This window comes from Heloderma suspectum, chromosome 10, assembly GCF_057233095.1.
Source record: "Heloderma suspectum isolate Gila_16-S chromosome 10, 16-S_ref, whole genome shotgun sequence".
NCBI lineage: Eukaryota > Metazoa > Chordata > Lepidosauria > Squamata > Helodermatidae > Heloderma > Heloderma suspectum.
Window position 1 is genome coordinate 31,143,407 of NC_139467.1, and position 13,140 is coordinate 31,156,546.

General features: G+C 47.9%; 1 protein-coding gene across 1 annotated transcript in view; it reads right to left on the reverse strand.

The window, feature by feature from the left end:
* The window catches only part of SYTL1 (synaptotagmin like 1), a 48,310-nt gene that overhangs the window by 14,537 nt on the left and 20,633 nt on the right, over positions 1-13,140 (reverse strand). The window contains exons 2-6 of the mRNA XM_084815759.1: positions 12,113-12,475; positions 8,670-8,815; positions 7,563-7,659; positions 4,508-4,559; positions 2,593-2,635 (exon numbers count right to left, since the gene is read on the reverse strand). Of these exons, the coding sequence (XP_084671885.1) occupies positions 2,593-2,635; positions 4,508-4,559; positions 7,563-7,659; positions 8,670-8,815; positions 12,113-12,240 (466 nt within the window). The 5' untranslated portion in view covers positions 12,241-12,475. The remainder of the gene's footprint in view (positions 1-2,592; positions 2,636-4,507; positions 4,560-7,562; positions 7,660-8,669; positions 8,816-12,112; positions 12,476-13,140) is intronic.

The following is a 13,140-nucleotide window of genomic DNA, read 5'->3' on the forward strand; positions in this document are numbered from 1 at the left end:
GCACAAGTGTGCAGGGCTGGGCCTGCTATTAGGCAAAGTGAAGAGGTCATCTCAGGCAGCAGATGCTGGGAGGCGGCAGCAAGGAGGAGAACGCTGTGGGCCATGTGGCCTGCTCTGCACCCCCCAAGTTAGCCTGCTGCCTTCAGGGGCAGTGGAGGATACCAGCTCCACAGATCCATCTGCCACTCCAGTCAGCTTTTGTACAAAGAATGGGAGGGGGCACCATCTTGTCCTTTGCCTCAGGTAGCAAAATGTCTTGGGCCACCCCTGCAAGTGTATCGGTCAGAATTCTTTTATCAGGATACTCCATTCCCTTTCAGTCCTCATTGGGCTTTTGTGGGCTCCCCACCCACTGTTTAAGGATTCCCCCCCCCAGAGTGTTTTGTACTTATGCAAAGCTTGGATTTCCCTCAAGCCTGCTTATACCTCCTGCTTGTGCACTGACAGTGTCATTTTGGCTACATAAGGATCTACACTCAGAGAATGAGTATGCTATTAGCATACAGGAATTTTATAGCACTTCCAAGTCTTCCACAGGCTTCAGATACATTATCTTGCTGTCATCCTTACAACAACCCTGTAGGTATTATTTCAAATGGGGGGCGGAGGGGAGACTAAGAGATGGTGGCCTTAGGCAAGACACACGGCCATGAATGTACCATGCTGAGATTAGGGTCTCCCTGATTTGTAGCTCAAGGTCTTAGCCATTATGCTAATCCCAGGTAGTAAATTCCAGGTACTTGAGACTCTCAGGTATATTGTGTGTTGTTTTGTGCTTTTAAAAAAGGAAAGCTTCTACTCCTCATGACTGAAGCTTGGAAATATTTGGAAAATGCATGGTGAGATCTCCAAAGCTCCAGGAGGATTGCCAATTTGTGGAGCCTTTGTTGCGTCAGGGGTGGGCAGATCTCAGGCATATGGGATCACCTTTTATTTTTTCTACTAGATCCCCAAGGTCCATCAAGTGCAGCCAGGTGCAAAATAATGGCTCAGGTGGCCAGAGAGACATACACTAAAAATGAAGGAACAGGGCACCTCTGTGCACATGGTCAGCCCAGAAATGTGTGATTGGTATGAGAACCAAGTTCACAAGTCCTTTCACACAAAAATCCACTTCTGTTTTTCTTTCCAGTGTCCGTTTTGGGCAACCTAAATTACAAGGTGGCAGTGGGAGCTTTTTAGTTGTTGCTATATTGTTAGACATTTGGCCACCAGAAATACTTGCTGATCTACTGCAAACCAGACAGAAATCTACCAGTAGATCCCAATCTACCTTCTGCCTACCCTGATATAAATCTTTGTGCCTTTCTTAGAACCCTCAGAAGCAATGATGCAAATAAGCAAAGATATTCCAATCATTTTCACAGTCTGCAGCTTCTGTTAGGTCATAAAATCCAGCTTGTCTTGGCAAAGCTCACCTTTCCACAGAAATGCTTGGGACAACTAAGCACCACAGGACACAGAGTGTTGTAAAAGATGGTATCACTCTAGAGCAAATGCAATTGGGCTTGCCCAGTGCAACCTTGGAGGTACTTCCTCCGAACTGGAGGGAGCACACACTGGGAGGGAGATGTGGCCTGCTTGGTTTTTTGACTTCAAGTGGCAAAAAGAACGATGTGGGGAAGCTGCGAAGCTGCAGGATAGGGTGTGATACTTAACCACTGCAGGGAATTTATATGGCACCCCCTGGAATGTGCTGTCTCTGAGGCAAACTAGACATGGCAGAAAAATGTGTTATTGCATTTAACATGCAACGGTTGTTTTAGTGTAAACAGTTGCTGCAGCGGGGCAGGGGGAGACGAGACAGGTGAGCTGAACCAAGACTGTGGCAGGTACGGATGTTGGATAAATCTGCAACGGGTTCAAATGAGTTCGGATTTCTATGAATCCAACCTGCAGTTTCCACAGCAGACCGGCTTTTTCTCAGTCATGCTGACTCGCAGACCGTTTTTTTAACTTTTGAGGGGGGTTCACGCAAATTCACACTTGCACTAATGCGCATTAGTGCTAATGTGAGTGCAAATTAGTGCCAATGTGCATTAGCGCAAGTGGAATGAAACTGTCGTGCAACCCTAAAAAAAATCCGATTCTGTCAATGAGTGGACGATGGCATGAAAGATGCCTGGCAACCCATGAAACACAGACAGAACGGATTTAACAAAATCTGTACATCCCTAATGGCAGATGAGGAGGGAGAGTTTACCTTTCCCTCCACTTGCGGCAACTACAACAAAGGTCTCTCTCTCCTGACACAATGATTTGAATTGGGAGAAAGCTCTCTTCAGAGCCAATGGAAAGCTTTCCTTCTAATGCAAATTGCAGTGATGGGGTGGAGGGATTTTTGACAGTGTCACGGCAGGGCAGAGAAGTGTTAAATTCCCCATCCCTGCCACCTGCAGTCCCAATCCTGCTCCATTCATAATTGTGGTTATTTAAACACAAAAAATGCATCAAATACGTTAAATGCAATAACATATATACATCATATCTAGTTTGTGTGTGTCTCCACCCCACCCCACCCCTCTCCATCTCTCACTTTCTCACACACTGATGCTGTCTGTGTGGTTGCTTGTTGTTTTGTTTTGTTTTTACCTGGCCTGTTCTCAGCCATCTGCTCTGGGGACTGGATCACATCCTGGGGAGAGGGAGAGAGAAGGAACATGCTGAGTTCATTGGCTATGGATGGCCTAACCATGGAAATATATTCTGATTCTGATTTGCATATGCAAATCACACCAATCACCATCCCCCTCCCTTCCAGAGAAAGAGCTGCACGACCCAAGCAGTCTGTCAAAGCAGCATTGACGACAGCAGCAAAAGCACCCAGTTCCACACTTCCCAGGACATTTGCTTATGCAAAATGTGAAAAGCTGCTGCCTTGTGTGTTATTTTAAAGCCAGCTCTGTGAATAAAGACCAGCCTCCCATCTACAGATTTAGGAAGCATCATGCTCCAAAATGAGGAACGGGGACATTTTGAAAAAGGATGTTCATTCTGAAGTTCTGTTTTGGGGAGGTGATATCTGCAGCCGGGCATTCCGGGAGTGCCACCAGGAGGTGTTCTTGGATGTCCCACTCCCACTTCCACACCAGCAGGGCCAGCACCAGGAGTGGGCAGGGTCAGGCATGTGCCGAGGCTCACTGCTAACCCCTGGAGCCTCCGGTCCACGCTGCTGCTCCTGTTGCTGCCGCTGCTCTTTCCAACCATGCCAAGCAAGCAACGAGAATGGCAGGGAGGTGGAACGCTTGGGCCACTTCATTCATGCTCTTCCCCTTAGGTCAGCATTCCCCAACCTGGTGCCCTCCAGATGTTTTGGACTGCAGATTCCACCAGCCCCAGCCAGCATGGCCAATGGGAAGATATGCTGGGAGTTGCAGTCCAAAAGATCTGGAGGGCACGGGGCTGAGGAAGGCTGCTCTAGGTGGCTGCGCCAACAAAGCCCAGAGGAGAAACCAAGTAAAGGGAAACAGTGACAGTGGCACAGAGGAGGTGAGCTCGCTCAAGAGACAGGGGCCCCACTCTGGGCATTTTGCTCAAGAACCCCACCCCCCAAAAAACCTGGAGCAGCACGGCATGCTGGATTCGAGACCCTGGCACACACAGCAGTAGCGAGAGGTGTGGGCTGCAACAACAGGAACTGTTGCGTGCGTGAGTTCAGTGCCAAGGACTAACCTAGGAACAATGGAAGCTGCCTTATGCTGAGTCAGACCATTTGTCCATCAAGCTCAGTACTGTCTACACCAGCCATGCAGAACCTCAGGGCTGCGGGCCAAATCCGGCCTACCTTGGGACGCAAACCCACCCTCCAGGTTCCCCAGACGGCCATGACCCCTTCCCCTGACCACCGATCATTTCGTGGCTTCTCGACTTTCGTGCCTTCCCACTCTAAAAGGCTGAAACGCCTCTCCTAAGGGCTAGCTACTGGCAGCAGGAGTTTTAAGCTTAAATACACTGGTATTTTGCCTTGCCCCCTTTTGCATTTGGTTCCACCGCATTTTGCCTTCAACCCCGCCCACCTGTGGAATGTGGCCCCCGAGAGCATCTCCAAAGCTGAGTTCAGTCCTCGGGCTGAAAGATGCTCCATATCTGTGGTCTGCACTGACTGGCCATGGCTCTCCAGGGTTTTAAACAGGAGTCTTTGCCAGCCCTAGCCAGAGACGCCGGGGATGGAACCTGAGTCCCTTTTGCAGGCAAAGCAGGTGCTCTATCCCTGGGCTACAGCACTCCATCCAGTCCAATTCAGGTCGCACCCAAAAGTCACACATTACTGGTCGGACTCAGTGGGAGGTAGCTTTCCATGTTTAAAAAGTGCTTGGCACTGCTCCAGGACTTTGCAACCAAATTCTGAAACACAGACACGCAACCCAGCAGTACAAAGGGCCGACACACCTGGAATATTAGATGTCCTTCTATAAAAATAAAGGGAAGTATATATATTCCCCTGCCCCTACCGCAAGCAGGTTTTGCCGTCTTACTGAAGCTGACTGCAGCAGCGAAGTGAACTCACCTGAGTCTCTTTTGGCCAGTGTGGCTGAGAAGCAGCAGTGTCACTGGGGACCCTATGAAGAAATGGACAGTTGAAGACTTTTCAAGGCAAGGTCTCTGGTTCATAAGATGGTTCCCCCCCGCCCCTTTGTTGAAGGAGCAAGCGTAATATTCCGCTGCTCAGAGAGACGCATAGGGGAAAGCCTGGCTCCTTCAGGTCCCAACAGGCTACGGTTATTGCTGCTCCACACATTGTGCAAAGACCACCGAGTAGCAATCATTGTTCCACTTTATCCGGCCTTAGCCAGACCTCATCTGGAGCACCGTGTCCAGTTCTGGGTGCTGCATTTTAAGAAGGATGTAGACAAAATGGAAGTGGTTCAAAGCAGGGCAACGAAGATGGCCATCTGTATGGAAACCAAGCCCTTTGAGAAAGCCTGAAAGAGCTGGGCATGTTTAGCCTTGAGACAAATAGACATGATAGTTCCCTTCCAGTACTGGAGGGGCTGACACACAGAAGAGAGCCAATGTCAGGGTGGATACTGAGCCCAGAGAGCCCCAGAGCAGTTCTGATTCTGAGGAGGAACAGAAATCCGTGGGAGAGGAGCCAGCTCATCCCTCACAGGCTCAGCACCTGGCAGAGATTCCTCCTGCCGGCATTCCTGGGATAGATAGTGACTCTGGCAGTGAGGGAGTGTGGGAGGGGGGCTTCTTAGATGCTCGACACAGACACAGAGAGTGACAAGCAATGGAGGGCGCGGAAAGGAGGCGTAGCGCCCGTTTGGCGCACAAGCAACGGCCGCCTCCCGTGGACCCAAGGGAAAGAAGGAGGATCTCTCCCTAGCCCATAAGTTCTGGGACTTCAAGTGACTCTCTTTCAAATGGGGATCAACTGCCTACTTGAAGCTTAGGCCTCTCTGCTGTTCCTTGCTTTAGTCACTGGTGATTAGCATCTGAAAGAGTCATTAAGTTGTAAAAAGATTAAAGCTTTGAAAAGAATTCCTTTCGTCTGTGTCTTGAGTTGGCTATTGGAATATACTGAGAGAGGCCGCCGAGGCACTCCTGACAGCCAAGAGTTGCTCTCTGCTGCCCACAGAGGGCAGGACTTGATCTAACGTGCTCAAGTTGCGGGGGGGGGGGGATTTCAGCCAAACACATTTCAGAAAGAGCAGTTTGGCAGCGGAACCAATTACCTAAGGGAGCGGTGGGCTCCCCCCTTGCTAGAGGCCAAACAGCCATTGTGTGGGGGGGGATGTTCTTCTAGCTCTGGATTTTCTGAATTGAGGACGCTGGGATTCTAACCAAGGTAGGCCACCCCATGATCAGGGCCGCCCCAACAAATTTTGCTTCCTGAAGCAAAGAACAAGATGGCACTCCCTCCCATTCCATGTATGAAAGCCAACTGGCCAGCCAGATAAATCTGTCTTCAAGACTGACAAAGGTCCAGCACATGAAGGCAGGAGGCTAACTTAAGGGGCACAGAGCAGGCTGCATGGCACACAGCATTTTGCTGCCACCTCCCAAGATCTGCCGCCTGAGGTGACTGCCTTACTCTGCCTAATGTTAGGGCTGGCCCTGGCCATGCTCAATAGGAAGCTGCATTCAAATTATGTCTCCTTGCTGGCAAGTGCACCTGTATGTTTGCAATCACGTGTTTCTCACATGCACAGACTTCCACAATTTGAGATGCGTGCCCCTCAAAATGTAGTGCAAAGTAGCTCTGAACTCTCTTTGTAAAAGGACTCTAAGCGGGAGAAGGTAAGCTGAGATCTACTGGTAGGTCTTTGGGCAACCTGCAGTAGATTGGAAAGGGTTCACAGAACGTTATGAGTTGGAAGTGACCTCAAAAAGGTCTGGACCCAAAATACCAGAACACATATTGGCCTTCACAAAGTGCAATCCCATTCCACAGAAACACACACATACACAGGCAAAACACTGTGTGGGACCCAGAGTATTTCATTACTGGAAATAAAAATAGCATTGGAGGCTGGTGCTTCACTTTATAGCATGCCAGCCTCCCTGTTATTTTTTTTCAAAAACTCTAAAACTAATTTTAAAAATCAGGTGGGTTAGAAAGCCTGGCAAGCATCAAGGGAGATGACCACGGGCCTACTGACTGGAGACTCCAGGCCTAAAATGAACCTGTAATTTTCATAGCTTGGTGGGGATTTGAATCCATGCCTTCTTGGTCTAAGTCCAACAGTCTAACCCAGGAGCTGAATGCGGCTTCCACAACCCCCTAGTGAGGCCCCCCACCTCTCCCTGCCCCGGAATTTAAAAAAACAACAAACAAAATGGCTGCTATTGTGTGCTAAGAGTTTTAGCACTTTGTAGCAGCTAAAGGGTGCTAAAAAGGTCAAATTTAGATTGCAAACAAGCTAAATGTAACCCTTTTAGCGCTACCAAGCACCATGGAGCAGTGTGCTGCTGAATTTCAGCAGCAAACTAGTGATTTATTATTTAAAAAAATTTAACCCTGGGCAGCCCGCAGGGGGGTGTTTGGGGGAGCAAAAAAGGCCTCCAGGGCTCCTGCAGTTGCCCACCTCTGTTTCAACCGCTAGACAACAGTTTGCTGCAATATGGTAGGTTGCCAATGAGTCACTGGGAGTCATGCAGAAGTTGGCAAGCGTCCCAGGACCAATCACAGCCTCGCTGACTGTGTGTGACCTTCTGGTGATAGGGCATGGAGACCTATCACCAGACCACCAGCTTACCACAAACACTCACAAGCCTAGGCAGGCAAAAGATAACCGCTTGGACTGAATTTTCTTTTTTTGGTAAACTGGGCCACTGGTTGCATGAGTCACTCCTGCTGACTCCCCAGTTCCAGCCCTGCACCTGGGCTTCCACTTTCAGCTAAGAGATTCTGTACGACCTTATTAAGCCACCCCCTTTTTAAAAAAAGAAAGAAAAATCCTTGTCTACAGCCTCCTCAAGCAGCTGTCCCTCACTGAAGCTGTTATCCATTTGAGAAGCACTCATTGGCTTTTGGCTGTTTGACATGCTCCTGGAGGAGGAGACATTTCCAAACAAAAATGGTCTCCCTTCCACACTGTGATGTCAAAGCTTCTCACCTGTCCACAGCATCTGGCACATTCTCTTCCTCAGCAGTGGGTTCACTGATCACCTCCAAATCTCCCAAGCTGGCTCGTTGCCTCAGTTCCCATTCACCTGTTTTGTCATGGTGAAAGTTGTATCTCTTTTAGTGAATATCACCTCATTATTTTTAAAAAAGTAAGAATTGTACCAGCCTTTCTCAACCTGGTGCCCTCCAACTGGACTACTGCTTCCCAGACATGTTGTCTGGGAATGATGGAATTTGTAGTTCAAAGCATCTGGAGGACACCAGGTTGGGGGAAGGCCATACTAGATGGTGCAACTACTTAATATATTTGGGCTTTCCCCACTTAACAACTATGGCATAGGACTTCCTCCTTTGGTAAGAACTCCCAGTATGAGAAAAGACAGAGGGAAGGAAATACTTTGAAGGGGAGAGAGAGTCTTGCCAAAGTATCACTAACATGCACCAGATCTAGTGAATTGGCACGCAAACCCTGTAAGCTGTTTTGCAACGTTGCTCATTTTTTAATTTTTAAATATCTCCACATGCAGGAGCAGTATCTCTCCAAATGCCAGCTACTGGGGACAAACAACAAAAGAAAGCCGCCACCTCCTCCACCCCTTTGCTTGTGAACTTCCAAAGGCATCTCCCTGGCCACAGCCAGAAATGCAACAGCGGACTAGATCTGCCTTCCCCAATCAGGTGGCCTCCAGATTATTTTGGAATACAACTCCCATCAGCCCTAACCACCATGGCCAATTATCAGGAATGCTGTATTTATAGTCCAAAACATCTGGAGGGCATCAGGTTGGGGAAGGCTGGGAAACAAAGACCTGTGGTTTGAGCCAGCAAAGCAGTTCTCATGGTATTAAATATAGTTGTTCCCCTTTTATTTTTCCTAGGTTTAGGAGTTGGGGGAACAAGATGAGACATTTAGAACTTTTCAGATAAGGTATTTTGCTGCACAGATGGCAGCAAAGTATTTTATTAGTTATCATTATTTTTCTTTATTATATTTCTTAACCTGCCCAATAACTGACGTTATCTGAGGAGATTACAAAAGCTAAAATTATACAATAAAATACAAAAAGCAGAGCCTCAGGGTGTGTCTGCCTCTTACCTTTGGGCTTCTTCCGGCGGATTGAAGCCCGGACAATGTCCGAACCAAAATGATTGTGCCGGTGCCGCTTGGAACGGACATCACAGAACCAGTCCCCGGATAAGATCTTCAGGCAGTTTGGATCAGAGACAGACTCGCGCAGTTTGCTTGAGGCAGGAGGGATAAAAAGAAGACAAGTTAGAATGCTTCCCAGGAGTAAAATCCCAGGCAGCAATCCTATGCAAACCTAGCTGGGAGTATGCTCCATTGAACTCAGTGGATGGGACTTACTTCTGAGTAGACATGCATAAGACTGCACATCAGTCTCTTAACACTTAATCCTATATACCAGACTTGGGGAACCAGTGTCCCTCCAGATGTTGGACTCTAACTCCCATAAGCCCTAACCAGCATGGCCAATGGTCAAGAATGATGGAAGTTGTAGTCCAACAACATCTGGAGAGCCATAGGTTCCCCAACCTTCCTATATACCAATACTGAACTCAATTATTCACATGTGGATCCTTATGTAGACAAAACAGCTTCACCCAAGCACAAGAGGGAGATATTAGCAGGCTTGCAGGGACCCCAAGGTTTGGAGAATGACACAAATACCTTAGAAATAAACTAAGGGGGGGAAGCAAGCCAGTGACGAGTGAGCATGCTTAGTGGTCATGGATTGGTTGTTGGAGGGCTCAGGAAAAGGAATGGAATAATCTGGAAGAGGGCATGGCTGGCTGGCACTCTGAACAGTAACTCTCCACACTGCAACATTTTGTTGCAATATGGATTAATATACCACTTACCATATCTAAAAAAATATCTAAGAGGTTCACAAAGAAAGATTAACATACATTTAAATTCATCATAATAAACACAACAACATTTATATAAAACATTAAAACCAAATACTCAAAACACTGTAATTAACAAGCAAACTGGGCTGCACAATCAGGGAAGGCCTGGATAAAGAGATGAGTTTTATGTATTAGAGATTATTGGAAATTGCAGGACCATTTCAGCTGAGCCAGGTAGGAAATCCGTCAACAAGAGGCTCATGAATTCCACCATGCCAACGCTGGTGAAGAGAGTATTCAGTAACTGAAATCTTTAAAAAAAACAAAAAACAACCATTCTAAATAATTCCTCCCTCTTCAGTCAAAATATTCACCTACTCTGGTGAATTATATCTTGGGAACATCATTACATTTGCATCAGCCCAGCTTTAAAAAAAATGTGTTCCTTTGTTAACAAATTTCAGGATAGGTTTGTCAAATGGATGGCGGGGCGGGGATGGGGGGGGATGCAAATAAACCAGCCTGACCAGTTGTGTTTGTTTTGTTTTGCTTATGGGCCAGTTGCCAAAGTAAAGAAAGAGAAACTCAGCCAATTATTTTCCCCTCAGCTGTTTACTTTATTTTTAACTGTACACCTGAGGTGAATAAATAGACAGATTTTGTGCCAGGCTCTGCCTTCAGAAGACCCTTCAGCCTCCACCCCAGGCCAGCCCACCAAAAGTTAAACGTTTTCTACAGAGGACTGGGCTTGAAACTGGAGAGGTTGAGGGGATGAAAGGTGCCCCCAAACAGCCCCCCACACACACTCTTTTTCACCAACACCTCCTATTTCACCGTGATAGCAGTATTCCTCTCAGGAATATCAGCAGGTGACAGCCAGAAGTCTCTTCAGAATGAAGCTACATCATCCCAAGTTGTGGTTCTGAAGTGATTTCTGGATTTAAAAAATAGCACCTGCCAGCAAAAGGGGCTGCAGGGAACACTACCGTCAGGAAGTTCAGCCGGATTTCAACTCATTTCAGCCCCTGCCCCAAAGATATACATTTCAGTACTTTATATTAGGGGTGAGGAATCTGTGGCCCCCAGTTGTTCTTGCACCCCAACTCCCATCAGCCCCAGCCAACATGGCCAACAGTCAGGAATGATGGGAGCTGTGGTCCAATAACATCTGGAAGGCTACAGGTACCCCATTCCTGCTTTATACAAACCCTTTGCTTCCATTTCATAAATCAGGGATGTTGAACCTCAGGCCTGTGGGCCAAATCTGGCCCACCAGGGATCACAATCCACCCCGACCCCAGGGTTCCTCAAATGGCCCTACGCCCTTCCCCTGGTTCTGCCCGCTTTCCCCCAACCATTGATCGGTTGGTGATTTCCCAGCTTTTGCAGTTTTTCCCCATGTTAAAAGGTTGAAGTGCCTCTCCTAAGGTTTAATTCCTGGCAGTATGAGCTTTAAGCTAAAATATGCTCGCATTTTTGGCCCCAGCCAGGGCCGGCCCTACATTAGGCAGAGTGAGGCACTCCCCTCAGGCAGCAGATGCTGGGAGGCGGCAGCAAGGTGTTGGAGGAGGGAGAGTTGTGGCCCATGCAGCCTGCTCTATATCCCCTAAGCTAGCTTGCTGCCTTCAGGAGCGGTGGAGGATGCTCCGCCATTGCCAATGTTGAATTCAACTATCAGTCCTGTCAGCATTCGTACATGGAATGGGAGGGGTGCTATCTTGTCCTTCACCAGAAGCAACAAAATGTTTGGGGCCAATCCTGGCCCCACCCCTTTTGCCTTTGGCCACACCCACCACTGGAACGCAGCCCCCCAGAGCTTCTCCATAATTGAATTTGGCCCTCAGGCTGAAAGAGGTTCAACATCCCTGTCAGAAATTAATGGGATTCCCCTACCCTATCCCCAGTCAAATCCTAGGGAAGCAAGGAGACAGAGAGCTGTTTCACCAAAAGGTGGGTGCGTGAAGTCATTTCCCTGGAGCCCCAGACTCTGAAACTGGAAGCACGTGCAGGCAGCCCTGGTCAAGCCATTCTGCCTCTTCCTTGGATTCCAAGACAGCGGGGAAATCATGAAGCCATTTATCTTCATCTATTTTCAGGGAAAGACCATAGCTCAGTGGGAGGGTGACCAGTTTGCATGCAAGGGGTCCTGGGTTCATCTCCACTGGAAAGGATCAGGAAGTGGGTGGTGAGAATGGCCCTGGAGAACTATTTCAGAATAGACAAATTTGGGCTGAACAGACAGAGTCTAACTTGCTACAAGACAGCTTTGTACGTCTCTGGACCCGGGGGTGGGAAGATTGTGGATCGGGATCTAGATCACTGAGTGGATCAACAAGGATTTCTGATTCCCAATTGTCTAACAAGAGCAATAACTGAAAAGCTTTCCCCTCCCCCCTAAAGTAGGATGCTGAAAAAGAACTTGGGGAGGGGGGGTCAGGAGTGGATTTTTGCATGAAAAGGCTTGTGAATTTGGTTCTGGTACTGATCACAAATTCCTCAGCACGTGTTCAGAGGCACCCTGTTCCTCAATTCTTAGCATGTGTCTGCCTGTCTGAGCCAATATTTTGCACCTGGCTTGGAAAAGGAGATCCTGCAAGCCTGAAGTCTGCCCACCCCACTTCAGCCCCTGTTTGTTGGGACTACTGCCACCAGGCAGCCCCTCCTCACCTGATTCTTCCCTCCTCCGACATCCGGAGCTGCAAGTCTCTCTGGAGAACTTCCACAATGGCATTCTGCTCCTCCTCGGTCAGGAAGCTGAGGTCCAGCAAGGTGTCCATGCCAGTGTCTTGATCCATGGGAAGTGTTTGGCACGAGTGTGTCGAGTCAAGGCCGTTGGAGTCTAAATGCAGCCGCTTTTCTTAAAGGCCTCACAGGTGTGGCGTGTCAGTACATCATCCCTCTACCTGGAACTGGGAGGTCCAGCCAGGAGACCAGTAGCATCATTCCGCTCGTTGCCATAGGTATGAGAACACATTTCAAGAGGGAATCATTCCGTTCTAGGTGATGCTCCATGGACGATTACTCTCCATCCTGACACAGAAGAAACCATGTTAAGTACCAGATGCTCTTTCTCAAAGACTACACAGTTTAATGTCTTTTTAAAATATATATATACCAACTTGGGATCTCACAAAGAATCTTGGAAGCTGTAGTTTACTGTAGGGTGGCCACTTACAAATCACCAAAAAAGAGGACAAAAGAAGACAGTGATATGAGGGGGAGAAGAGGAGGAGCAGCAAGGAGACAGAGAGAGACTGGCTGCCTTTGGCTCTCTTCAACCGTCACTTATCTGGCAAACATTCCAGCAGGCTACCTGAACTGTTTTCATCGCAGCTGGTTGTGGCAAGAATTGTAACTTTAAGAAGCAGTGGCTGAGCTTGCTTTTTTCCTCCTCCCTCCCCATCTCCTTTTCCTTAGGTGTGGTGTCTTTCAGATTGTAAGCCTGGGGCAGGGACTGTCATACTATTGGTATTATTTATTTATTCATGTCAGAAGCATCACAATTAAAAACACACTATAACACATAACTTTTAAAATATAAGATGTTAAAGCTAAAATATATAAAAGTTAGACAACCCTTGCCCCAAAACTAGCAACGTTAATTGTGTTCTGTCGCGCTATCATAAGGTCCTCATGTGTGCATTGCTCAGGGCACAAAGGGCAAGTATACATATGTGTTGTTGTCTGCAAGTCTC